Genomic DNA, 27,276 nt, shown 5'->3' with positions numbered 1-27,276 from the left:
CCTGTAGATCCTAAAAACATAAGAAAAGTGAGTGACGGGCTGGGTTGGGAGGGATGGGTGAGCATGTTGACAGGGGAGATATTGATTAAGACAATGTTGCAGTTATAAACTGCTTTGTAGAATGGCAACTCCTTTGGACAACTACTTAAAGATAATAAAAATAGAGAAGAAATTGAATGTTGATAATTTTAAATTATGGAGTTGAAAAAAGACTATATCAACAGATCAGCAGTTCCAGAACCTTTCTCACAGACTGTGATGTAAGGATTGCTGGCTACATGGTGATCAGCTATGATGACAACCATCACTATAATTAACAGAGAAGAGCAGACAATGGGGAGAAAGGGAAATTTTTTTTTTAAAATTGTATTTTATTTTATTTGAGAACATACTGTACAGGGGGGCTACAATTACATGGGCAGGATAATGCATACATGAGAAAGGGAAATTTATGTAGCTGTCAATAAAAACTATCCAGAACCAATGAGTTTGATTTTATCTGGGCTTGTGAGAGGACTTTGCTACCAACCCCTACACCTTCCATTCACGGAGATCTTCCATTACTCCATGATCTGTCAGCAGTGATCTAATGGAGGTCATCCCACCTCAGCCCATTGCATCTTGATTTACTAGAACATCTATGATGGGTTTTTCCATCAACATCAGTTACTCCTCGGGTACCTGCCATGTGGCAGCCCTAGGTGCATGTCTCACTTAAACAACCCTACAGGCACTACCTGCTTGGTGAATTTTTCTAGATGAAGAAACTGAAGTCTGGAAAGGGTCATAACCCCACCTAGCAAATGGCAGTACCGATACATTTTTGGATCTTCTTGAGCTCAGTTTGCACTTTTGCCTCCTGGCAATTTTATCTCTTTGAATGAATTCCAATTGTGAAATTGATTCTTATGGTTTTTTTTTTTTTTTTTTTTTTTTTTTTTGCCTACTGTAACTTCAGCTTCTAGTCTCCTGAAATACCCTGGACTTTCTGAAAGAATCTGTGCTATTGTTGATGTCAAATAGCACCACAGTTTTAGAAGAAAAGCAGAGAGAAAGAAAAAAGAACAGAAACAGAAGGTAGGAAAACAACATTTTGATGAAGCACTTTTTAAATGTTAATCTTTGATGGCAAAAATGCCACTTGTGTTATAAAAAGTGCTTTCGATGATAGTTATCACCCCATTAACATAGTGTTATGCAAAGTTCACGGCGGAAGAGAGGTACAAGTAAGTTAGCCATCTTTTCTCAGTAGTCACACAGTGTGTGATTTTCACAGGAAATTTGTGGCGAGGTTCTTTGGGGACCTGTGTCATGATCACCCCTTTATAGAATGTTTCCTTTCCCACTTTATTCTACATTAATAATTCACTTTCCTTGGAACTCTGCCTGGTTACCTCAGCCTCAGCTGTGGTTGGCTTTCTGTCACTTAAATACTTAAAAGAGAATATTTGCACACAATTATTCAAGGAGATTTGATCACGCATTGCAGTCTGAACACATAGTCCTTGGAACCTGCGAAACCTTTGTTGTCTGTCTAAATATCTTTACAATATCTTTTAAAATTATAGCTGAAATCATACATGAGGATTTCTTTTATCATGTATATATATATATATATTTGGGAATCATTAATAGAAAAGAAACAATAAGTACATTTTATTGATAATACCAGGCTTAAACTTGTATTTAACAAGCAAGCCACATAATAGCACCATATCATGTATATTTTTATATTCGTTGTTGGTCTGTGTGGGTATAAGATGTGTGATAATTATTTTTCTTATCCATACCATCTATGCCATGTAGAGTCTACAAAGTACGAATCAGCAAAAAAGCATGCCTCCCTTACGTCTTGGCAGTATGCAGAAAGTCTGCAACAAAAAGTGAGCTGAGGATACAATTTCAGTGACACTCACCATGACAGTTGAACCAAACTGCTTCTATGCTCAACTCCAGCAATCTGCAAGGCTTGTGATAAGTAGCACCTCCTGGCCAAGTCAATACAATGGTCAGATGCTACTTACAATCAGCACCTTACATAGTCATTCGTCTCTTTTGTCTGCTTTGCTACAATTTAAAAAGCTGGGACTTTGTTAGTTAACACAATAGCTCAACAACCACAAATTAAACCACAGGATGGATTTTTTTTTCCTACAAAAGGCTTTTTTTTTTTTTAGGTTCAGGGTAGCAGAGTAAAGAAACAGTTAACTTGAACTTGGCTGCGCGACTCAGAATGTTTGCTTTCAAGATGAGGAAAAAGAACTTTCCTTTTAATACTGCATAATCACTCCATTGCTATTTTTAATACACCTTACTTTATAGAATAGCTGGGCCCTCATTTTTTCAAGCTAAAGTTAAAAAAAAATAAAGGATTTATGATAATCCTGTGTAGATGGTTGTGGGTATTTCATTTTCCCTTTTTTTTTTTTGTTAGCCCTCTTCCCGAAGCTACTCAAGTGAGAAAGAAGAAAAAAAAAAAGTCTCCACCCGATAAGCATCAATTCTTCCTGTACTGGGGAAGAGTTCGCCACTTTCTTGCCTATTTATTAGAAGTCACGTCTTCAGGCTTCTAAACCCCGCAGGAACCTTACCTTGCCCACATACTGATAATCCGACCCAGTGTATTCCTCCAGGAGAAAGAACTGATTCCACATCCAGCTCCTTTTCGAACGGTTCAGCTCATTTTTGCTGCTTCCGGAGAGCTCCGGGGCCCTTTTCTTCGCAGGAAGACCGCTAGTCCTCTTAGATAACGGAGCTGAGAAAGTTGGGTAGGGCTGTCCGACCCAAAACAGCAGCAAGAAGTAGCGGTAAGTTCTCATGCTGAATGGCTCACTCGGGAGTCTCTCTCCGCGTAGTGACTTCCGCTCTCCTTGAAATGCTTGTTTTCACTGCACAAGATCCAGCCTCATTCCTCCTTTCTTCCCTAATGTTCTCGGCTTGGCTCTCAGAGGGTATCTGCAAAGAATAATAACATATCAAGCATTTTTAGAGGTGCTTAAAATTCAGTGTTAGAGCAAATAGGCTGGAAGAAGCGGACAGACATTTGAATAACAAGACATCAACCAAAAAAAAAAAAAAAGTCAGCTATCAGTTTGGAAATGGGAGGAATGATCTTGTGGAGATAGATGCTGAACGGAACGCACATGCCAAGTGCCAAAGTGCTGTTTTGCTCTCTTCTTTTCTATCACTTAAAAAAAATTCCTATTTTAAGGAAGAGCATTGCGCTAGGTCAACATGCCAGAATGGATTCTTTCACTCATTCTCTACTTCGGAATATGTGGACTGAGAGCTGGTTAGAAGAAAGCAGTTTGTGTTTCGGATTCTATTTGCATATTTATCCTCATGAACAAGTCTAAAGCAAAGAATATCACAGACAATTTAAATCCAATTGAAAGCAGATCATGTTGCCGTTTTTTCTGGAATGCACTGAGCACCTGTGAGGTGCGGGCAGGAGAAGGCACATCCTCGCTTCTTCTGCAGCCTTGGCTAGAGATGGAAGAGCCTGGGTCAAATAAGGTTGGAAAAGACCTATAGCTTCTCTTCAGAAGGCAGATCTGCACGCTGAAGATGCTGAAGTGACACTTTGCGTGGATGGAAAGGAGCCTATGTTTAACCCAGCATTTCCAAACAAACTTGACCCGCATTCTTTTTTTTTCAACCTTATGAGATTAATCTACTAGGATTAGCAACCTACAGAGTCAGTATTTGATTGGGAAGGGGTTGGGTTGGGATGAGGGAGAATGATGACAGGGGTGACATGGAATACGAGGCATTATGCTTAGGAACTGATTTGTTGAATGGTACGTCCTGTGTATAATTACTTAAATAAAAAATTTGGGTACTGGTGGCTCATGCCTGGAGTCCTAGCTGTTCAGGAGGCTGAGATCTGAGGATCCACGAGACTCTTATCCACAATTAACCATCAGAAAACTGAAAGTGGAGGTGTGGTTCAGTGGTAGAGCACTAGTCAAGAGCTGAGGGACAGTGCCCAGGCCCCAAGTTCAGAAATACACACACACACACACACACACACACACACACACACACACACACACACAATTAAAGGAGGAATTCTACTCACATTTCTTTAGGATCCAGAGAGTTTATTTCTAACTTTCACTTGTAACACAAACCATAAGCATATATTTTAAATCTGGTCACCCAGGTTCTGTGTAATTGACACATTAAACATTTGGGAGCATCTCAGCAATATCAACTGTTTAGATCTTCAAAAAGTCAGTGATTATATTATATATCTTTTTTTTCTCAATCAGAAAAGATTGGTTCACTTGCTTCCCGTTTTTCTACTATACAAATACATACATGACCAGGAATGTTGTTTTTAACCCTAGCAATGAACACTTATAGCCACTTAATGTGTGCCTTGTTGAACTCTTTCTGTTGGAAGGTAAGTGAAATATTTCCTTGTATTTCACATCTAAAAACCTTGATGCCATTACTATGCATCTTCTTGACAGCAGTCAAGGGAAGTTGACAATTCCACAGGTGAGTAAATTAGTACTGTGACAATTAGTCATCCTGGAACAGTGCCAGGCAACAGAATACTTGTCAGTATTCGGTCTTGGCACAGGTGTGAGATGACTGGTCATCAATTAGGGAAGGGATGATTCCTCTCTCCTCAACGAGAGGATGGAGAAGCCTCAGAAGGCAGGTGGAGAAAGCCCTCCACAGATACTTGTGCATGTTTAGAAACAGAGATGACACCGAGGTTGATCCAGGGGAAATTACATTTTTCTTCATTTTCCATATTTGCTATTGTTTACAAAGATGAATCCTGCAGTGGGATGCGGCGTGTCTGGGGCTGCACTCCACGCGCGCCCCGTGGTGCCGGCAGGAAGAGGGACTGTGGGCAAGGCGGGGTTGGTGTTGGCAAGGCTGGCTCCCAGAGCCGTTTACAGAGAGATCCACCCCTGTGGGTGTTGTATGCAAACTCAACAAGCTGTTGCCACTTGAATATTAAATATTAGCTCTTTCTTAATATCACAGATACCAAAATGTCAAGTATTTCACTTTTGCTTAGTTGGTAATGAGCTCTTAAAGTGATGCGAATTTAAGCACTGTTTCTAAGTATGTTGTAATGTGTGTGTGTGTGTGTGTGTGTGTGTGAGTGTGTGTGTGTGTGTGTGTGTGTGTGTGTGTGTTACCACAATCCAGTACTTCTTATATCAATTTGATGGAGTGAGGTCTTGTTAAAAACCTGAGTAACCAAATGACTGACCCACACATGAGTTTGTTTCTTTTTTGTTTTTGAAGGATAGGTTTTTCTATGTGATTCTTTTTTAAAAAATACATATTTTATTGTAAAAATACTGTACAAAGGGGTTACAGTTACATGAGCAAGGTCATGAGTACATTTCCCATCAAGCATTGTTACCTCCTCCTTTGTTTGTCCCCTACCATCCCTTCCCTTCTACCTCCACAACCACACTTCCCTCTTCCCCCTTTCCTAAATTATAAAGTTCATTTTCAACATAGTGTCTTGTACATCTCATTGTTACAATAAATAGGTCAACCTGTATCCCTATTTAAGCATTTTGTTTTTTCCTTCCCCCTCCCCAAGCTAGAGAAGTGTATATACAAGATGCAGGGCACCCACGTCAGATACAGGACTTATACAATGGGGGAGGAGCATACAAAGAAACAAAAAAAAAATCACATGGTACATTATAAATACGTTAGGAACAATAGCAAGCAAGGAAAAAAAACCACTTGTGTCCCTATCTTGGGGTTCATGTTGCTTAACATCATCTTATCTGGTCATATGTACATAGCTTTTGATCTTTTCTGCTTGTCCCAGACATATAAAAATCAAAACAAAACTTCTAGCTGAGTGCTGGTGGTTCATATCTATAATTCTAGCTCCAGGAGGTTGAAATCTGAATGACTATAGTTTGAAGCCAGACCAGGGAAAGAAGTCTTTGAGACTCCATTTCCAATGAGCTAGCAAAATGCTGAACTGGAGGAGTGGGAAAAAAAGAGACAGAGAACGAGAGAGAGACAGAGAGAGTGAGAAATAGACAGAGACAGAAAATAGGAGAGAATGAGACAGACAGAGAGGGAGACAGAGACAGAGGGACAGAGAACGAGATCCTCTAAACTGGGGGACAGAGAACTTATCAACTTATCAGTCTTATATTGAACATTTTGTAGTACCGTTGACTGAACTCTGAGCCTACATTTGCTTGCTAGGCTGATGGGGTACCACTGAGCGATGCCTCCAGCCCTGTTTTGCACTGATTATGTTAGGATAGTGTCTTGTTTCCCTCCTGGGTGAGCCTGAGCTGTGATCAACCCATTTTAGGCCTCTTGTCATCACTGGGACCACATGCATACCATCGAGTCCAGCTTCTTTTCATGGAGGAGTTTTGAGGATATTTCAAAAACTCTAGCTGGCCTTTTTTTTTTCTTGGTTGGTCGTGGGGCTTGAACTCTGGGCCTGAGCACTGTCCCTCAGCTCTTCAGCTCAAGGCTAGCACTCTACCACTTAAGCCACAGCACCGCTTCCAATTTTCTGGTGGTTCATTGGAGATAAGAGTATCGCAGACTTTTTTGCCTGGGCTGGCTTTGAACCGTGATCCTCAGATTTTAGCCTCCTGAGTAGCTAGGATTATAGGCATGAGCCACCGATGCCTGGCAATCCTCTTATTCTTTTATATATATATATATATATAATTTTTTTATTGTGAAAATACTGTACAGGGGGGTTACAATTACATGGGCAAGATAATGAGTACATTTCTTATCAAGCATTGTAGCCTCCTCCTTTGTTTCCCCTTCCAAATCCTCTTATTCTTATTTCTCCCATGTAGCCTTAGATGACAGGTGTATATGACTGTACTCAACTATGGATTGAAAGGAGTTTTGCGAACTTTTCTGCCTGGGCAGACCTTGAACCATGATCCTCCTGCTCTTGTCCTTCCAAGAAGCTAAGATTATTGATGGAAGCCACCTTGCTCCATTAATATTATTACTAGGAAGGACGGCTTGGTGGTTAAGAGCAACATGGGAGTCAGATTGGCTGGGTTTAAATCTAGATTCTGCAACTTAGTCTCTATGTATTTGAGCAAGTTGCCTAATTTCATTCTACCTGAGTTTCCTCTTCTGCCAGTGGACATAATTATAATATCGACCTCATAGGGAATTGTAAAGATTAAATGATGTTTTTCATGTCAAAATACTTAGAATAGTGCCTGAGATGTAGAAAGGTATTGGGAAGCATTAGTGATTATTATTACTACTGTTTGTATTGCATGTGTACACTCTGTTATACACTGCAAACATCTGCAGAGAGAGCTGAGTTCCCTGAAGGCCTAATTTTTTTAATTGTTCAGAAAGCATCTTCAAGCAAGTCAAATTCTTTTAAAATTCAAGAACAGGAGCACTTCAAAATCAGAATGAATTCATCTGCTAATTGTTTTCTTTGTGTAGACTTCAATTGAGCATTTAACAGTAATAGTACGGAAACGAGAAGGTGAAGAAGTACCATTACTGGCATGAGGAGAACAGGGCAAAGGAAAGTTCACCACAGGACCAACACATTCACTGAATATATGTATTTGTTTCCTCCTTCTGTCGAGATTTAAAATCATCTTCATTTTATTCTGGCGAAAGAAATCCTCTGGACTCACTTCAACTCAGTAGTTCTGCCTTTGTATGACTAGCACTGGCAATGAAATGACACAATTCTCAAGTTATAACACATAAGAATCAAATGTAATTAAAATGAATGTTATACATAATTGAGGTTATACTTAATCTAAAAACATGAGGTGTGTAAAAGAAAAGAAAAGAACATCTTCCAAACATGCAAAATAAACAAAACAACTACCAGCACCACCACAGTGAAACTGGGAATCAAGGTGTTGGGTGGTCATGAGTTCAAGGAAATGAAATGGCTCCGGAGCGGCAGCTTTGAGATGTTGGTTTATAAAGGAGATGCGATTGGCAATTGGTCAGCAGCAATCAGGTGTTGGAAGTTCGTTCTGCAGCCATCAGGAAGGACAAACAGGAAAGGGTGTTCATACACACTGAATTTGAAAGTGGCAGGCATGGCAATTCAATCAGGAAACAACCAGATTGGCTAATGGAAGGGGACAGAGGTAAAACAAAGTAATACTGTACCATTTTTGCTCCTTTGGCCCACCCTACTACTCCCTGTTGGCAGTAACTAAGCAAAACAGTTAGAAACATAAACAAGTCTATAATACAGTTTAAGTTGAACTGCCTACTTACATCCTATACGGTTTTAGTGGAACTATGGTCTACTTCTGATTTTCATTTTGTTCAGAACTTGAGTTTTGAGGGAGAACTTTCTATTTCTTACAGGCAATCACTTGTATGCTCTGAAACTTAATATGCAAAAATAATCGGTAACCAGGCAACAGCGGCCCTTGCCTATCATCCTAGCACAGTTTAAAGGAAGTTTGGGTAGGACAGGAAAGTCCATAAGACTCTTAACTTCCTTAAAAAAAAAGTGGATCCCTCTGTACAGTATGTTCACAAAAAAAAATAAAATAAAATGAAAAAAAAAAGTGGAGCTATGGCTCAAGTGATAGAGCGTCAGCCTTGAGCAAAAAAGCTAAGTGACACACACACACACACACATACACACACACAGAGTAGTTGATAGTTTGAATAGAAGAATCTTTTTGTAGGTACTTTTTGTAGTGACACGTAGATGCCAATTAAAATGTTTCCAGGTTATCTACCAAGGCCTCCATGATGTTAGTAATTGCTCACTGTGAGCATTTATTTGTTTGGCAGGCAACTATATATATATATATATATATATATATATATATATATATATATATATATATATATATATATATATGTATATATAGTCTCAGGAGGACTTGTTCAAGTCCAGGTTTCACTCATGTATGCCACTTAGGAAGAGCCTAGGCCTCATTAATTCACGTTTTACAAATTTAGAATATATGACAATTAATGCAGAGGCGGGTTGATGTTTTCCCTTGATTAGCGAAAGCTATTTCCCTAGACTATTGGGAAATAATAGTATAAAAGTACTCCCCAGGTTATATATAGAATGGTAAAACAAACTACAGTGCCATCAAATTCCCTAGAGTACTTCGGAATCACCATCATTCATAAATAATTAATATGTTAATTAGAACATTTCTCCATTGATTGAATCACCTTGCCAGTGATTTGTGTTTGATAACAGTTTGAATGACTCAACTGTATTATCTGCTTTGGAAATACTGCTTCTATGTCTCTATTTACAGACAAATAAGTAAATATTAGACATATTTGAAAGCAATATAATTAGGCTAAAGTTTTAAAATTGAGACTTAGTTTAATTTGTTTCTGTGTGTATACCATTTTTGATTAATTCTAATCAGGGCAACATTATCTAAGCTTACAAATTAAACCAGTCACATTTATCCTTCAATATGCACAGTCTTAGCTTTGGCACTGAAGAGCCTTTAAAGTAAGCATTGAGAAATGTGATGTTGTTAATGTACTTTAACTACTGACCACAGTAGTTAAAGTATATCTAAGCTCTTATGAAATTGTTCTTCAGATAAATGCTGTTGCAAATATACATGTGTATATGTATAATAGAATAATATTTGGCAAGATTCTACCACAAAAAATGTTTCTGTGAAGAAATTTTCCTTTTCAGTTATCCTAACCCATTTAATAAATTATACTTATATATATATATTTTTTCAACTTATATGTATAAGTATTATGAGGATCCATTATGGTACATAATGTGGCACCACATTATGTACCATAATGGATCCAGAAAATGTGGTGTATATACCCAATGGAAATCTATGCTTCCATCAGAAAGAATGACATGGCCCCATTTGTAAGGAAATGTTAAGACTTGGAAAAAAATCGTATTAAGTGAAGTGAGCCAGTCCCAAAGAAACATAGGTTCTGTGGTTTCCCTCATTTGTAAAAATTACTATATATCTAGGATAGTCCTAGCAGAGGCTCACAACAGCTCCACAGCCATGTACATATGACTAGATAAAATGATGCTAATTTAAATGAGCTCCAAGGTATAGAAACAGAGGGGTTGTTTTGTTTCTGTTTTTTAACGTACTGTGTGAAGTTATTTCTTTTTTCTTTCATGTTTTTCCCTTTGGTCTATCCCCTGTTGTCACTGTTTTTTATTTTGGTACCCTGTGTCCAGTATATATATTTATCTGATTTGGGAAGGGGAAGGAGAATAACAAAATGGTGAGACAAAGGACAAAGGGTGAACCAATGCACCACTGATACTCACATGACACTATCTTGGAAATGAACTTTATAACTTGGTGGAGGAGCCTGGGGAAGGGGAACTGGAAGAAAATGAGGGAGGGGGTACTGATGTTCAACAAGCAATGTATTGTTACTTGTGTAACTGTAACCCATCTGTACCTCACCCTTCCAATACAATAACATTAAATGAAAAAAGAGTTGGTACACTTCCACACATTGTACAACTACTAAAAAGAAACATCTGGCTTTGTAGGACTAATCATTACCCCTGACCTTATCTACTTCAACCTCGAACCTGAAATTCTCTAGTCCAGCTCTGGTTGTAACTTAAAATCTGGGATGTTAAAGAAACAGAATAGTTTATGAGGATGAATTAAACTAATGAAGTTAAGGGAAGCATGTCTTCCTACAAATAAACTCTAGAAATGTATGTGTTATTTGTCCTGAGAGAAAAGGATTCACAAGCCAATTACAATTGCTCAAGATCAATTTTCCCATCACCCACGAACCTCTGCTTTGAGGAGGTGACTACCTGCTGAGAATCAAAATATTTTTTTTATAGGACATGGTGGATCATCTACAAGTGGTAACAGAGGATAGAACCAATTTAAAATGTTTGGTAGGGATTTCACATGAAGTCTTCATTTCTAAACCTCTATTTCATTTTTCTGTAAATGTCAAAGTCACTGTTGAGTAAAATTGGTTCCGTTTTGTGTGTGTAATGAACTCCACTGAAATGTGTCAAACAGCTTTGGCACCTCTCACCATGTAGCATTTCTCTTGTGCCAATGAATCATTATGGCAACAGCCATCAAATGATGCCCAATTTTTTGTAAATGTTTATATTTGTGGATAATATGCCAATCTGTTTGCAAGCCGATGCAGTTCCAGATGCAGCCATTTCAACAAGATTATACTCGTTCTCAAATCATATTCTGCACATTAGATTAATGAAGATAAAATCAAATGTGTTTCAGCACATAAAAGGAGGGTTTTATATATAGTTGAGGCTCACAAAATATTTGGGTTGGAGTACTTACATAGGATACAACAAATGCATTTGAATAAGATGAAGACAAAATTCTTGCTTTAAACAGAGGGCAAAGCCCCAACTGGGTTATTGAGATCATGGCTAGGCTATCTGGGTGAGACTCTCAGCCCTTCCAACAGTAGTTGAACAAATGACAGACTTCACTACAGTTTTCTCTCTTTGGAGTGTCTACCTCATAGGATGTGATAGATGATGAAACAGAGATGACAGACGAACTGTGAGGCCAGCAACTGTACCATGGAAGCAGATGAGGGTGCAGGGAGTCGTGCTAAGGCCATGTTAGGCATTTTGCACATTCTTTTATTTTTGTTTGTCATGTATTTTGTTGTTGTTGTTGTTGTTTATGTTTAAGAAACTTAAGGAGGGGCTAGGAAGGTGGCTCAGTGGTAGAGCGCTTGCCTTGCATGCATGAGGCCCTGGGTTCGATTCCTCAGCACCACGTAAGCAAAAAGAAAAAAGCCGGAAGTGGCGCTGTGGCTCAAGTGGTAGAGCGCTAGCCTTGAGCTGAAGAGCTGAGGGACAGCGCCCAGGCCCAGAGTTCAGGCCCCACGACTGGACCCTCCCCCCCCAAAAAAAAGGTTCAACTCTTATTGGTCAGCTCACTTTCACCATCAGTTGTCCTAGGTTCATGACCATCGTGCTTTGATGCCTCTTGCCTGATTTCTGAGGCTTCTGGGCTTGTAAGTCCCACCTTTCTCGAAAAGATTCACTTGTGCAAACCAAGAAGAAGCAGAAATATTTTAAACATTGAATTAGCTATTGATGATATGAATTTTAAACACTTACTGTAGTAGTCAGTATGTTTAGGTTGCAGAAATGCATGGGAGACTTGGTTTCATATTATTCTCCGCTTCTAGGCATTGGGGCAGCTACATTAATTTTTATGGACACATAGCCATTTAACACAATGAAGCTGAAACAAGACTGGGAACGTCAAACTTACTAACCAATTAGCAGGGATGATTTCAAGATTTCAGTGAGTTTGCTTTTTTTTTTTTTTAATGCTCGAAGAAAAGGCAGCCTGGGAGAATTTGTTGGGAGCTATGGCCAAGCAGAAGACAGGGCGTGTAAGTTCAAAATAGCTTTAACCTTATTCATTGCAAAAGGGGTCATCTGCTTGGGTTTTCTATTGAGTGGTGAACTTGGCACATCTTAGGTGATTTTGGAAAGCTCATATTTATGTGAGGCATAATCAGAATTGTGGATGATTTATTTACTTTTGCTGATATGGTCTCCAAGTCTTTTTTATCATCCCCCCCATTTTTTTTTTGGTAATGGGGCCTGAACTCAGTGCCTGGGCGCTGTCCCTGAGCACTTTTGCTCAAGGCTAGTGCTCTACCATTTTGAACCATGGCTCTACTTCCAGGTTTCTGGTGGTTAATTGTAGCTAAGAGCCTCATGGGGATTTAACGGCTCTGGCTGGCTTTGAACCATGATCCTCAGAGCTCATTCTTCTGCACAGATAGTATTACAGGTGTGAGCCACCAGCACCTATCTCTTTTATCATCTTTTTAAAAGTTTTGTCAGTGATGTCTAACTCACATAGTAATACTTGTTAACATTTGCTAGATTCTGACCCTGAAATTGTTCTGTGCTGGGCACCAGCCTAAATCCATATCTGTGAGGTGGATAATACTCTCAAATTCGGAGACATTGAAGCTTAGATAGGTACCATAACTTGTTCAAGGTCATAGTATGTTGGTAATGAAGCCAGATGCCAATGGAGGTGAGTCTTCACTCTATCCATATGAAGAAGTTGTACATGGGTTAGGCTGCTACTGACAGACACTCAATATAGCTGCAACTTCAGAACTGAGCTTTCATGAATTCCCTAAAATTAGCCCCAACACTGGTCTCCAAGAGGTAAAAAAAGAAAAGAAAAGAAAATAGTCATCACAAAGCTTACAGGCTAAACAAGAACAGCAAACATTTGTTCTGTGCCTAGTAATGGGATAAATGCTCTGCAAACATGGATGTCTTAACAGCAATCCTTTTACATGGAGGTTGTCTTTTTCTCCTTTGCTTTAGAGATGAGAATCAAGCCTGAGAGAGCCCGAATACTTTGCCCAAGGGTACAGAATGAGTGGTAGGAATTGGATAAAACCCCACTAATCTAGAGATTCCTCTTCAACTACAGCACCCATTATAGCCTTTGTATTTTGCTCATAGACTCTCCTTTCAGATGACATTTGAACCAATTTGTCACCAGGTTTCTAATTCCCATTGGGCTTGCAGCGATGAGTCCAAGGAGAGCTGAAAGCTGGAGTTCTACCTTAGAGGAGGGAGGCAGTGAGGTCCAGAGAGAGTGTCTACACAGACAGGCAGAGGACTGGAGAAAGAATGGAGCTGAGTCAGGAGCTGGCCTTGGGAGAGTGAGGAAGTCCTATGATCCTATACCAAGAACAGGGTCTAGAATATAGTAACGCGAGACCAATGCTCTTGAAGAAAGGGACTGCACAAATGAATGCATGAATGATTGAGTATAAAAATGCTTAGATTAACGATGGCACTCATAATGACTGTAAAAGTGAATATGTGAGGACTTCACAGAGCTTACCATGTTGCAAATGCAGCATGTAAGAATAACCTTGAGTCATTAAGAAAAGATGTGAGGCTGGAGGCTGATGGCTCAGGCCTGTGATCGTAGCTACTTAGGAGGTTGAGATCTGAGGATCACACTTCAAAGACAGCTGGGTCAGGAAAGTTTTTGAGACTCTTATCTACAATTAACCACCAAAATGATGGAAGTAGAGCCTCAGCTCAAGTGATAGAGCACTAGCTTAGAGCACAAAAGCTCAGGGACAGTGCCCATTGCTTGAGTTCAAGCCCCAGGTCTGGCACAGGGAGAAAAAAAGAAAGAAAGATGTGTGGAATAAATACTGGGAAGATTACTGTCAATAATTTTATTTCTCTGTGTCTCTGTGTCCATGTCCCGACCCCTCCCTCCCTCTCCATCCTCTTCTCCTTTCCTCTCGTCTCTAGCTTTCTCTCCTTTCCTCCCTCCTTCATTATAGTCTTAGACAAGCCATTCTACCTCTACCAAGCCTTTGTTTCTCAAGTATAAAATGAGGGTTGGCTCTGGAGATGGGACAGCTCTGTGGACAGAAGCCCAGTGGATCCAGTTTGTGTATCAGAGTGTCAGCTTCAGTGCTGATGGCTAGTGACTTCAGATGACATGTTTCCACATCCTCAACTTTGAATTAAGAACCGTAAGGTATTGGGATTTCCATTCCTTCCAAACTCCAAAGAAATCAAATAATAGCAGGGTGTTAGACAGATGCCAAAGTATCATCGTTACTGCATTTTTATTTAACAGTTGAGTGGGAAAGAGAGGTGGCTTGGGGTGAAAGCCAAGGGGAATTGTTAGGCAAACACCGAATCAGGCAAGATCTCCAGAAGGAGAATAGGGATGCTGCTGTATTTTGCCTAAAAACAACAACAACAACAACCCCCAGCAACCAACTTAAAAGGCAGGCTGTTTTGCAGGCTCCAATTCTATTGTTCAAAGCCAGAAAGAATGACTTTCTGTTCCTACTCCTGGACAGCACAGGTATAAAACCTGAGGTTGGAAGAAAGTGATTGGGAGGAATCTGTCTTAATCCCCACTAATTAACCAAGATCATTAGACGCATCAGTGATCCTGAGAGCCGGTAAACTGCTTATTATTGACCAACATTTCTTATGTTTAAAGCTTTCTTTTGAGGAAATATCACTGAAAGGGGAAAAAAGTAAATAATTGAAAGATGGAGAGTTTAAAAGTTCCCTAAAAATATCTTTCATTTCAGGTCAATCAATACATGACGGGCAGAATGATTTTCTTTTTCCATCTTGCCTCATTCTTCCCATTACCCACACATGCAGGCAGAACGGATAATGATCTAGATATTTTTCTGTGCTTCAGACACTTGCCTGTTAGCACTGAAAAGCAGCCATGCCTGTTCCCACCCAAAAAGAGAGCAGTATTTATAGAGGTGTAGGGAAAAAATAGTTGAAGCCGCACTTGCTATTTCAACCGCTTTGTTCATTCAATGCATTTTATGTAACACTTTATTTGCAGAGGATTCATAACCTAAATGAGGTGGATGTATCTCAGAATACCTTGGTGTAATAACTTGGAGGAAATGTAATATTTATAAATACTGTATAAGCACTTAAAGGGACATGGTACCATTTAAAGGTTTCTTCGTTAAGATGACCTAACGTAGAAGGGATCTGGTGAAGGTGGAGATTTCTTACTTAATTTGGGCTAATGTTAACTGACCCTCAGATTAGACTCACCTTAGACAAGAAGACAATGTGTTTGAATGCTATGCTGGGTGGTTGTATCAATTTCTATTGCCTTCATTTAAATACTTTAATTAGAACCCCTGTTTACTTGAGTCAAATTGTGCATAAACTATCATGCAAACATTTTAAAAGAGACTTTAATTATACTACTAAAGAAATGCCCTTGTTCAATGTTTACTAAACACTTGCCAGAACAAGTTAATTAATACTTGTTTAAATAAGTGAAAGAAGAAGAAGGGAAATAGAAAAAAAATCATAGCCATCTTTTGTCAGGTTTGCCTGAAGTTGTCAAAGAAGTTCAGTTTCTAATTTAATGACTGCACTGTCTCATTGCACATGTATAATTATAAGCAACAGGACACCAGAACACAATGGAGGTCACTGGAAAACTCCTTCCTTTTGAGAGTTGTTCCAAGTAATTTCTCCTTGTTGCTTGCTGTTCTATAGGGCTCCAATCAAGTGCTTTTCAATTTCCTTCATCATTTATCCCATGGTGCCCTAATATCAGAATGCTCAGATGTTACTTTTTTTAATATGTCAGTAATACAGCTTTTTAATTATTTCAAACAACAGAAGAATGTATTTTCGTGCTGCACCTGCAGTTTGAACTCAGGGCCTGTGCACTGTCCCTTAGTGTTTTCACCCATGGCTGGCACTATCACTTGAGTCGCTGCTCCACTTCTAGCCTTTTGCTGACTAATTGGAGATGAGAATCTCAGGGAGTTTCTTGCCCAGGCTGGTTTTGGACTCTGATTTTCAGATCTCAACCTCCAGAGTAACTAGATGTGAGCCACCAACCAGCTTAGAAAAAAAAAGTATATGTATGCAATAGAAGAGCATATGTATAAAAAAAGAAAATATTTTGATACTGAGTTTTCAGCTCTGGTATTAATCTTTTACCCACATTTGGATGTTATTTTAGATTTCAAAACTTTTCTCATCTCATAGTGTACATTAACAATGATAGATATTGGAAAACAGTTGATGAGCTACTAAAATCATTATCACAGTAACTTTATAAAAAGTCAGACAAAAAATAAGTTTGAAACCTTTAGGAGAAGAAAATATGTGTTCCAATACTATCATTATTAAGAAAATTAATTACTTATGCAGTGTTTATTTACTTTTTTGTCTTTTTAAAAAGAATAAACTATTTTTGAGACCTGTTTGTTAAGATATATCATGTTAAGATATATCTGAAGAGGATTTTAGTACTAGCAATTTAATTCTGAATTTAATAAAACCCTATATCAGTTTTGTTTTGGTTTGTTCCCAAATTGGAAAACTGGAGATTTCTCATACTCATAAGTTTGGCCAGTACCTGGTCAGGTCGAGCAAACCACTGACTTGAAATTCCCCTCCCACTGAGTTGACTTTAGTTTCTTTAAAGCCTTAGTTGACTTGTTCTAAAATTAAGTATCAAACAATACTATATGCTAAATGTCTGTGACCTTTAAGTTTTTATATATTAAAATATCTTCAGTATGATGGATTTTTGTTTTTTGGCCATCCTGGGGCTTGAACTCAGGAACTGGGTACTGTCCTTGAACTTTTTGCTCATGGCTAGCACACTACCGTTTGAGCCACAGTCTACTTCCATTGGAGTCTTAGGGACTCTTCTGCCAAAGACAGCTTCAAACCTTGAGCCTCAGATCTCAGCCTTTACAGTAGCCTTTTGAGTAGCCACTGGAGCCCGGCTAGGATGGCTTTTGAAGGTGAGGTCCACAGAAAGCTTTTAGGCCAAGAATAAATTAGTGCCCTTATAAAAGAAATCTCAGAAAAATCTTTTAACCTCTTTTACCATGCCAGGACAAAGTAAAAAGATGGTTAATAAACCAGGAAGCTGGCTGGTCCTCACTAGACAGCAAATCTTCTGGAACTTTAACACTGAACTTCTAGCCTCCAAGCCCCTAAGAAATAATTTTTTGTTCTTTGTTACAGCAGTTGGAGTAGACTAGACATGTAGTATGTAAAACACTGAGCACACTGCCACATAAGCAAGAAAGAAATAACATTATCCAGTACTGTTTTTGATATTGCTTACCAAAACTTGTGTGGAAATAGTGCATTTAGCAATCTATTGTCTGAGTCAGTTATATGGAATAAAGACGATGAAGATAAAATTTCACAAAAGGCAGCCTTCTTGATAAGCAGAACAAGAATTTGTATTATTTATTATCTAACTACCTATGTATCTATCGATCCATCTATGTACATATGTATGTATGCATGTATGCATGCATACATGTATATATGTATCTACCTATCTACCTATCTTATCTATTCTTTTAAACAACCAAACTTTCTACCTAGAAAAATGTGTGATATGTGAGTAGTAATTAAACATGCCATTGACTTGCTCTTACTAATCTTAGCAGGCACAGGAAATAAACTTCTCTACTTTTTCCGTATAAAGTAACAACCTTAAGTGCCGGCATGTTTGCACACCTAGCAATTATGAAATGAGTTTCTCTGATATGAAAACAGAGCCAAGATATAATTTAGTCCTATAAACAAGTGTCAAAATCAGCTACAGCACCACTTGGAGCACCAGGATTATTATTTGATTAGCAATTATTTAATGGACTTTAATGCAGCTTTCAGTATTTTTCCACAACAGAGTAAAATGTGTATTTTATTTTCTGATTAAACAACACACACACACACACACACACACACACACACACACACACACACACACACACACACACACACACACACACACCATATACCTTAAAAGCATTTTTGAGAGTCAAGTGTTCCTGACATACTAAATTTAGATGTTATGGCTCTGACACTAATGTAGAATCTCTTTTTGAGGACTATAACTAAAAACCAGGTATCCATGGTTATAAATACCCCATTTCACATTTTTCTTTAGCCACAGCAAAAATTTCAATTAATTGAATCACAGCCAACCACAAATAATGCCAGGAGTGCAATACTTTGTGCCTCAGGTCATGGGCATCCATTAATTAAGATGCAGAGGATCAGCAGTGGAGCCTCCAATGCAGGGTTTTTGTTCCAGAAATATGAGTTCTTTTTGATTGTTTTGATGGATATGGACTAGCATATCTAGAAAATATAGCTTCAGCTATTTTGGAATGAGGAATCCAGGCACAATCTTTATTGTGTTTGATCTGGGCATTAATGAATATTAAAAGCTTACTTCAGAATGTTCAGATGTAATTTTAAAAGTTTGAGGTCAACTTAGTTACACACGTCCACTTCATGGGTAGATTTCCGGGTGGATATTCAAAAATTCTAACAATGTGGGAAGATGAAGCATCCATACATTTTATTCAATGGCTCTGTGAAGTTGTGATTCTGTTTTCTTGTCATTTCCATAAAACAAAACAAAACAAAACAAAACAGCAAGAAAGGTTCTTAGTACAATGAGTAAGTTGTGAAAACTCCAGTCCCTATTTCTAACTCTTAGAGTCTGGATTAAAAACTACTTGCCATGAATTCACAGGATAAGGAAATATTGCATCCTCTATTTTCTACATTTCCTCCTGCCTTCAGATTTGACTTCTGAACTTGCCAAAGCAGAAAGAAGCAGGACAGGTTCCCCTTAGATCTAGTCTTCTCCCTGTGATTTGGTCCCAGCGCATGCATGGTAGTGTGACCATGATGCTTGCCTTGAAAATGCTTTGGTTCTGCCGAATGAGTAATTTAGCAAAAACATCCATGAAGCTGAGATTGGAGGATCATGGTTCAAAGCCAGCCTGGGCAGTAAAGATCATGATACTCTTATCTACAATTAACCACCAGAAAACCTGAAGTGGTGCTGTGGCTCAAAGTAGTAGAACAGTAGCCTTAAGCAAAAGGGCTCAGGGACAGAACCCAGGCCCCAAGTTCAAGCCCCATGACCAACAGAAAAAGAAAAAAGAAAAAAAGGAAGCATCCAGGGCTTGGTTTCAAGGCAGGATGGAGCCTGGAAATAGTCTTTTTGACCCTGAACTGAGGTAAAAATAATAAATTCAGTACCACCCATGGTACTGGGAAAAACATGACCCTTTTGGGTTTCCAAGTGTCTGCTGTTTCTTCTAATTTTAGTCTGGCTCCTGAATAAGATGTGTTTGTTCTTCATCCTCCTTTGGAACACCCTAGCTCTGAAACCCAGGGGAACAGGAGGTGTGGACTACACTCCTCCTGAAGTTTCTCCTAAATTACCTGCCACTGAACCAATTTATTAAATTCTCCATCCCTCCCTCCCTCCCTTCCTTTCTTCCTTCTTTCCTTACTCCTTCCCTCCCTCCTTCCCTCCTTCCCTCCCTCTTCTCTCCCTCCCTTTTCTTCCTTTCTTCTCCCCTTTCTTTCTTTCTTCCTCCCCCCTCCTTTTAATAGAGTCTTGACTTTTTGACTGGAATATTCTCAGATTGTGTTCCTCCTACCCATACCTCTCCTGTAATTGGGATTACAGGCACATAGCACTACACTAACTTGTGTACGATGGGGAAGTCATTGACGTTTTTCCCTGACTGTCCACAAGCCACTGCTGAAATCTGGTCTCCTGAGCAGTTGGGATGACAGGGATAAACCGACCATACCCCAACCTATGTCTGTTTTTGGAAACCAATTCTGTATGCTGGACTCCAAAATGCATGGCCAGTCATCCTCTGGCAGTTAGATCCTAGTAAAGGTTCTGTTGAAACAATGCCAAGTATCATTTGACTGAGATTCAGTGCAGTCCTCCTTCACTGAGATTCATTTGAGAATAAGTGAGAGGCCCTGGAAGAGCTGCTCAGAGGCAATGTACTGAAAGTCACATGGATTCCATAGAGACTGCTGGCCAGCTCTTGGAAGCATAGTCTCAGGCCCCACCAGGGCCCACCCATCTCTGAAATCCCTAAGCGTTTGCCCTTCATTAAGTATTTAAAACCTTGAAGGGTACTGAGGAAGCCAGAGAAGGTGGAAATTTAAGCTGAAATACAGATGCTACCAGGAGTTCTGATCTCTCATAGTACTTTTCCGAATGCAGCTTTGATTTCTGACTTGTTAGTTCTGACATTATGGAAACAATTTTTTGTTATGTCCACATACTATTGTTTCTTCATGATCATGGTTATCACATTACTTGAAAAAATAAACTACGCATACATGTACTCTGCATATACTCTTTAGCTTCTCAAACTCTTTCCAATTCACCATCAAATCAGTTGGACAGAGAACAACCAATTGAAAGTAACTACAAAGTGTATCAGCTAATAAAAATCAAAAAGGGAAGGAAAATAGATGGAAAGTGACTCTGCTTACCTGGTGCTTTGTAAAAGAATTATTTATTTAAAGTGATAGATAAAATACTACTCACTTTAGATTGGGAATTCAGCTCAATGGTACAGCATTTACTTACTGTGAACAAGGTCCTGGGAACCTTTAGTGTACATTATGATGCTTTCATAGACATATGCATTCTAATTAATTACTACATGTACACATCACATAAATATAATTTTAATAGTAACCATTTTTGGGGCAGAGAAGGGTCTTTTATTCTTACAAAAATGCTTCATATTCATGATTTAAGAGAATAATTCAATGAATGCTCACTAAAGGAGTGGATGAAAGACTAGCCCAGATTGTCCTCAAACTTACAATTCTCCTGCCTCAGCTATCTTGAGTGCTGGGATTACAGGCATATGCCATCATGTCTGACATTAAGGTTTTACAGATTTTTTTGAAATGGTTAAAGCCATCAAAAGCAAAATTTATATAGGACATTTAGAAGAAGTTTCTCCTAAATCATCTGTCACAGAACCAATGGAAATTATTTTTTCTGAGACAATCTACAATTTTCCATACTGTCTAGGTGATTCTGTAATATAATTCTCTCTATCGTATTTGATTGTGGGAGATTACTGGAATGTAGACATTTCCTCATGTTGCTTTATGGTGGTTGAGTTCAAACAAGCATAATTCTGAGAAAAAGATAAGTATGACTTGTTAGCCTCCAATTTATGATCTACCTATACAAGATTTAATGGTAGTGTTAACTTGAAATCTCAAGAATAATTACAGTCTAAAACAAGTCCTTAAAGTAAAGAGATGAAAAGACCCATATAAAGGAAAGGCTGTCATGAAATAGCAATTGCGCAAGCCAGGGACTTTCATCGTACTGAGTAAGTACTGTACTATGAAATTCCTTTTTAAATTAAGGTGTCTAGTAAGTTGGTTGAAAATAAAATATGTATGATTAGCTGGAAATACCTTGGCCCAGAATAGTTGCAAATGAGTGGGAAAAGGACAGAGAGATGTTTTTCTACCCAAGTCATTACCAGCTTTAGTTCACAGAAAAGTTATTTCAAATACTTGCTTTGAAAGTGTGCTTTGAGGTCTGCTTTTAATTTGAACAGTTAAATATCATATTCATGCCAATAAATCCTTTTTCTTGTTTTAATATCATTAGGAAGAAAGCTTTCTTGGCCAGAGTGAATAGTGTAATTGCTTAAAAGAAGAAATATATAACACACATTTTTAATAAAAGCATTTGAAACAATTTCTAGATTGGCTAGGCACCTTAGCTTATCTGATACAGGCTTTCAGTGCTTAAGACCAAATTACATTGAATCATATGGAAAAAGAATCTCGAGAATAAGATTTTAGCAAATAAATAACCTCTCTTAGCTCTTTCTCTTTATGGTAGAGTCTTTTCTGCAGAGTAATTCTATGCAGAGTTCTTCATTTTGCTAATACAATTAGAGTAAACCACGCTCTATGTAAGCCTGAAAATCTGCTATGAACAAGATAGGGGGGCATCATAACATTTTGGCCATGCATTTGGTAACATCAGTACTTCTAAATTTTCCATGTCTTCAAATGTTCCTACCAACAGGAAAACATTTGTTTTTAGTTTAAAGCGAAGTGAAAAGTTTTTTTTTTAAATAGACAGAATCACCATGTATTATAGCTTAACAGATTGTTGCCTGCATGCGCGGCATTTCCCACTGTTCACAACTAAAAAGCAATGACACTTGCGCTCTATCTATTTGATGAGAGACGTAGTTGCAATTGCCCTGGGAGACACGGAGACACCTGCTACACATCCCTGGCTGTTTTTGTGTCCAAGACGATCCTCCTCAATCACCGTGAGGGGATGGAAGCACTTTGCCACAGACAGAAGCAGGTGGAATATTCCAGTGAAGAAATAGACTTTGGAATCAGCCAGATGAAAAAGGAATTCTTTGACTTGTTTGTGTGACTTTGGATATGTTATTTAATCTTTTCAGATTGTATTTTTATTTTCAACCTGGGATGACCATATTCCCATTTGCTCATGGGGAGACCAAACAAGGACATGTGTTGGCTGGCAAAGGAAACTGGTCTACAGCAGCTGTTATTTGGCCATTTATTTGAGGAATTGATGACTTCTGATCACTGATAGCTTTTGAGTTTATGGTAGTTGGCTCATGCTTAAACTCTTCTGCGAAGATAGCTGAGTAAAGCCATTTAGAATGTCAGAAGGCAGAACATAAACTGTGAAACTTAGTCTCCAAGCCTATCTTGAACATCTGTGTATATATTTTTTTACATTCTCTTCAGTAAAAGAAATAAATTGGTTTACTTCTGAAATCATTTCTACCACTTGTATTTTCTTGCAATATGCAACTTAGTGTCACCTTTGTAGAATAGCCTCTTCTGGGACATGGAGAAAGACTAAACCTTCCCATAAACATATTCTAGTACCACTGGCACTGCAGCTCTCATCCTGAGACCACCCCGCTTCATCCCAGACTGAAACAGAGCCAGAAGAAGTTCTCTCTTCAGAACTCTCCTTGCTGACTGAGAATGGGAGTGCAATGCAATAGGGGTAGATGATGGAGAGGACAAATTACTATTCTTTTTTTGTATTTTTGCAATAAAAGGAACTGAAGTCAGGTGCTCTACCACTTGAGTGATAGCTCCAATTTCATTTTGCCTTGGTTATTTTATTTTTTTGGTGCTGATCTTGGGATTTGAACTCAGAGCCTGGGTGTTTTCTCTGAGCTCTTTTTGCTTAAGGCTAGCTTTCTACCACTTGAGCCACAGCTCAAATCCTGGCTTTTTGGTGGTCAACTGGAGATAAGAGTCTTACAAACTTTTCCTCCCAGGTTGGCTTTGAACTGTAACCCTCAGATCTCAACCTCCTGAGTAGCTAGGATTCCAGGAGTCAGCCATGCGTGCCCAGCTTGCCTTGGTTATTTTTGAGGTAGGGTCTGGCTTTATACCTAGGCTGGCCTGGACTGTGAACCTGCTATTTGTGCTTCTCTATTTTACTGGAAATTGCAGGTTTGAGCTGCTGTGCCCAGTCATTAAGTGAGATAGTCTTGGGAACTTTTATGTCTAGGCTGGCCTTGAACTGAGATATACTGATCTCTGCCTACCAAGGAGCTAGAATTGTAGCCTTAAGCCATCACATCCAGTATGATTTCTTATTCTTTATTGAAAAGTTTAAGTAATAAATTAGATGATAAAACATATACCCCTTTATAGTCTCTGCAGGTCCTTAATTTGGCATTCATTGAGAAAGCATTCCAGTAGACTTAGATTCAGGGGAGTTGGTTTAGAAACTGTGCTTTATGCTCAGGAGAGGTTCAATATCATCCTAGCAGTCTTGGAAAAGTTGTAAAGTTGTGGTTGACTTTGTATATTAAGTGAAAAGACAGTTACAAAAGGCTTTGGGGAGGCTGGCTGCTTTTACAAGTGGGTTCTCTGCTAGGTTTAGGTAATATTAAAAATTAAAAAAATCCTTGACAAAGGACCATAGTAGTTTGCATCAGTTTGTCATCATTCTGCCATTCTGGTAAGTCGCACAACTATCCGTTAAAATACCTCCCCTCCCCACATATCTTCCCCTGCTCATGGCAGCCCTCCTCATCCCCAGGAACTGGGGTTCATAGGTTAGGAAACTGCAGAGGTAGAATGGTGTTTAACATTTCATCCTGGACAAAGCCTAGGAAAGGGCATGGGACAGAAGAGGAAAGAAAGGGCAGGGTGGGAGGAGTGAGGTAGAGAAGAAGGACAAGAGCCATGTTAGGCTAGGCATGGTGGCTCACGCCTGTCATCCCAGCTACCCAGAACTCTGAGGTTAGATAACTTGTGATTCAAGGACAGCCTAGATAAAAAAGTTAGCAAGGTATCATCTCATCTCAACCAGTAAGCTGGACCTGGTAGTACATACCTGTGACTCCAGGTACATGAAAGGCATACGTAGGAAGATTACTTTTCAAAGCTGGTCAAGACTCTATCTGAAAAATAACTGAAACCAAAATTGGCTGGAGGTTTAGCTCAAGCAGGAGAGCACTTGCTTGGCCAGTAGAAAGCCCTGCATTCAAACTTCTGACTCCCCACCCCCTTCAAAAAAGGCAGGTACTACAATGGTCTATTCACTGTAACAGGAAATAGTTATCTCCCACTGTTAAAATGTATTCAGTGAAAGTCATATTTATTTGTTTCTAGGGTCCAAGAGCTGGCTTTTTTTGGTTCCTAGCTGGGCTGCTTTCACTGAGCATGTGCGTGGGGGTAATCACACTTCTAAACGTGCCTCGGTGTGATTCCTTCCTTCTCAGTTGGGCCTGCCTTCCTGCCAGAAGTCTGCACCTGAGAAGGGATGTGCTTCTTTCTTGTCTTCCAGAATCTAGCCCCAATCTAGTAGCTTTATTCTCTGTGCCATGTTGGTGATGAGCATTACTGAGGAGGGCTGGTGAAGTCATGGGACACTTGTTGAAATTTTCTGGGCTTAGAAAATTACTTATGTGTATATTAACTGGCATATGATCAGAATAGACTTTTCTCATCTTGAAGGTATTCTGATGAGGTCACCAGAGGTCTCCTAACTCTGGGGAGTCTACTACATTTCACTCCTTTATCCTAATTATATATGATTCTCCTCAGCTTGGCCTGAGAGGACTCTCATTGAAGAACCTTGGGTACTTCTGGATTCTTTCTGCTGAGGCTGCATTTCTCCTTCAGACTGCTCTGTTATACAGAATCCAGAAATGACCCCCTGCCAGTTCTTCCCCGAGTGCTTTCTCTCTGGTACCTGGGGAACAGTTACAGGTCTGCTGGCTGGCAAACCTACTCCCAGCTGTGTCACCTGGATAAAGCTGGCCTCTCTCTCAGATCATCAGTCTCCAGGTTGCTTTCCCTTCCTCTCTTGCCAGTCCTCTCTGCAATTCCCACCTGCCTAAACACATCACACAGCTCCCTGGGTGGTCCCTGAGTCTTCCTTAATGATGAAGTCTCCCATAATTAGGTGGAGGATGTGAAGGGAGTAATGACTCTTAGAAAGCAAGGTGGAGACTTGGCACCCACCTAGCCTGCCAAAAGGAATTTCCTCATGACCTCTCAGCTCAGAGCCCTCACTCTGACCTTCTTTTATGTTCTTGATTTGCTGGGGCTGTGTTTAATTCCACTTGTAAGTTCTGTACAAGATGAGAAGTGAACATAGACTCTTGTTCACTTTATCTCCAAAACTCAGCCAACACTGAGTGAGGAAGTCTTCATCTCTGTCCTATACAGATCTTGTTGGATTTTGTTAGGAAAGAAATATAATAACCAAACTCTTCATAATATATAACCCCAAAATACCCCATAAATACACCATGAAAGCTAAGTGACTGTCATGTTTTCAAACTTCTCTGGGTAGATAATTCATCACTTACAGTGTGCTATGACTCTAAATAACAAATTCTGCACAAAATGGTTCTGAAATTGTCATAAAAAGAAACAAACATTTAACAAACATTAAAATGGTAGCAAATCCACACGGTGAACTTTCCCTTTTGAGGTAATATTGATGGGTTGGTGTCTAACCTGTAAGAAGGCAGACATTACCTGTGATAACTTTGTGTGGCACAGAGTGGAAAAATGCAGGGTTGCTTTCAAGATGACACGTAGCGGGCTCCCTGCTAGATCAGGAGCTATGTTTACCTCTGGGATCCAACAGGTCTTGATGCGCCTGGCAGACTCCTGGGGTCAGCCTGTGAAGCCTCTCTAAGCATGTGACACCTCGATACCTCCCTGGAGACACTTGGCCTCAGGAGAGGAAGCAGGCAAGCTTGAAGAAGGCATGGAGCCTCAGCCAGCACCTGCAAAGAACAATTCTGAGCACAGCGTGATGCTGCCATTTGGATTTACCTCTCTGGGGACTGAGGCATGAGTCTGTCCTAGCAGGGAGGCTGACTGTAGGAAGAAACTACAGGAGCTATTTTCTCTAAAATGTTTGGAGACACTGAAGACTCAAATGGCCTGAATACCTGAAAAGTCCTTTTGCTCCCTGAGCTTGCCTTGCTGGCAAAAGCTAGTTGTTGTGACTAGTAAGGTCTGACAGTTTAATAACCCCAACCTGGATAGTCTTCTTTCAAGGGTGCTAATTACCCTCATGTCCCCACCTCACCAAGCCTCCTTGACCCTAAAATGTTATCTAGCTCCAGCCCTGACAGGCTCCCTCCACAGCCTCCTTATCACATGGAGTAGAGGAGAAGATGTCTTCTTAGATTTCAAGAATTGCAAGATTTTGAGGGAATGCATTTGGAAAAAAAAATGTTTTATGAGATAGGAAAAAAAAAGCACACTTGTAGATGGAGCAAATTACCCATTTCTGGGTAATTCTTCATTTTGTTGGCTTGGTGGATTGAATCGAAACTGGTCTTAGCAGTGGCCTATGTTGAATGAAGTCAAAAGGCCAGAGAGTT

The 27,276-nt window shown here is 39.4% G+C and overlaps 1 protein-coding gene across 3 annotated transcripts in view; it reads right to left on the bottom strand.

Moving 5' to 3' along the window:
- Positions 1–27,276, bottom strand: part of Cdh6 (cadherin 6) — a 131,923-nt gene that overhangs the window by 55,099 nt on the left and 49,548 nt on the right. For all 3 annotated transcript variants that reach the window (XM_070040963.1, XM_070040965.1, XM_070040964.1), the window contains exon 2: positions 2,592–2,955. In XM_070040963.1, the coding sequence (XP_069897064.1) occupies positions 2,592–2,819 (228 nt within the window). In that variant the 5' untranslated portion in view covers positions 2,820–2,955. The remainder of the gene's footprint in view (positions 1–2,591; positions 2,956–27,276) is intronic.

The sequence above is a fragment of the Dipodomys merriami genome, unplaced genomic scaffold, assembly GCF_024711535.1.
Source record: "Dipodomys merriami isolate MVZ:Mamm:240054 unplaced genomic scaffold, mDipMer1.0.p SCAF_30, whole genome shotgun sequence".
In the NCBI taxonomy this organism is placed as follows: domain Eukaryota; kingdom Metazoa; phylum Chordata; class Mammalia; order Rodentia; family Heteromyidae; genus Dipodomys; species Dipodomys merriami.
Note: the sequence above shows the minus strand (reverse complement) of the source record. Positions and strands in the feature narration are given on the sequence as shown.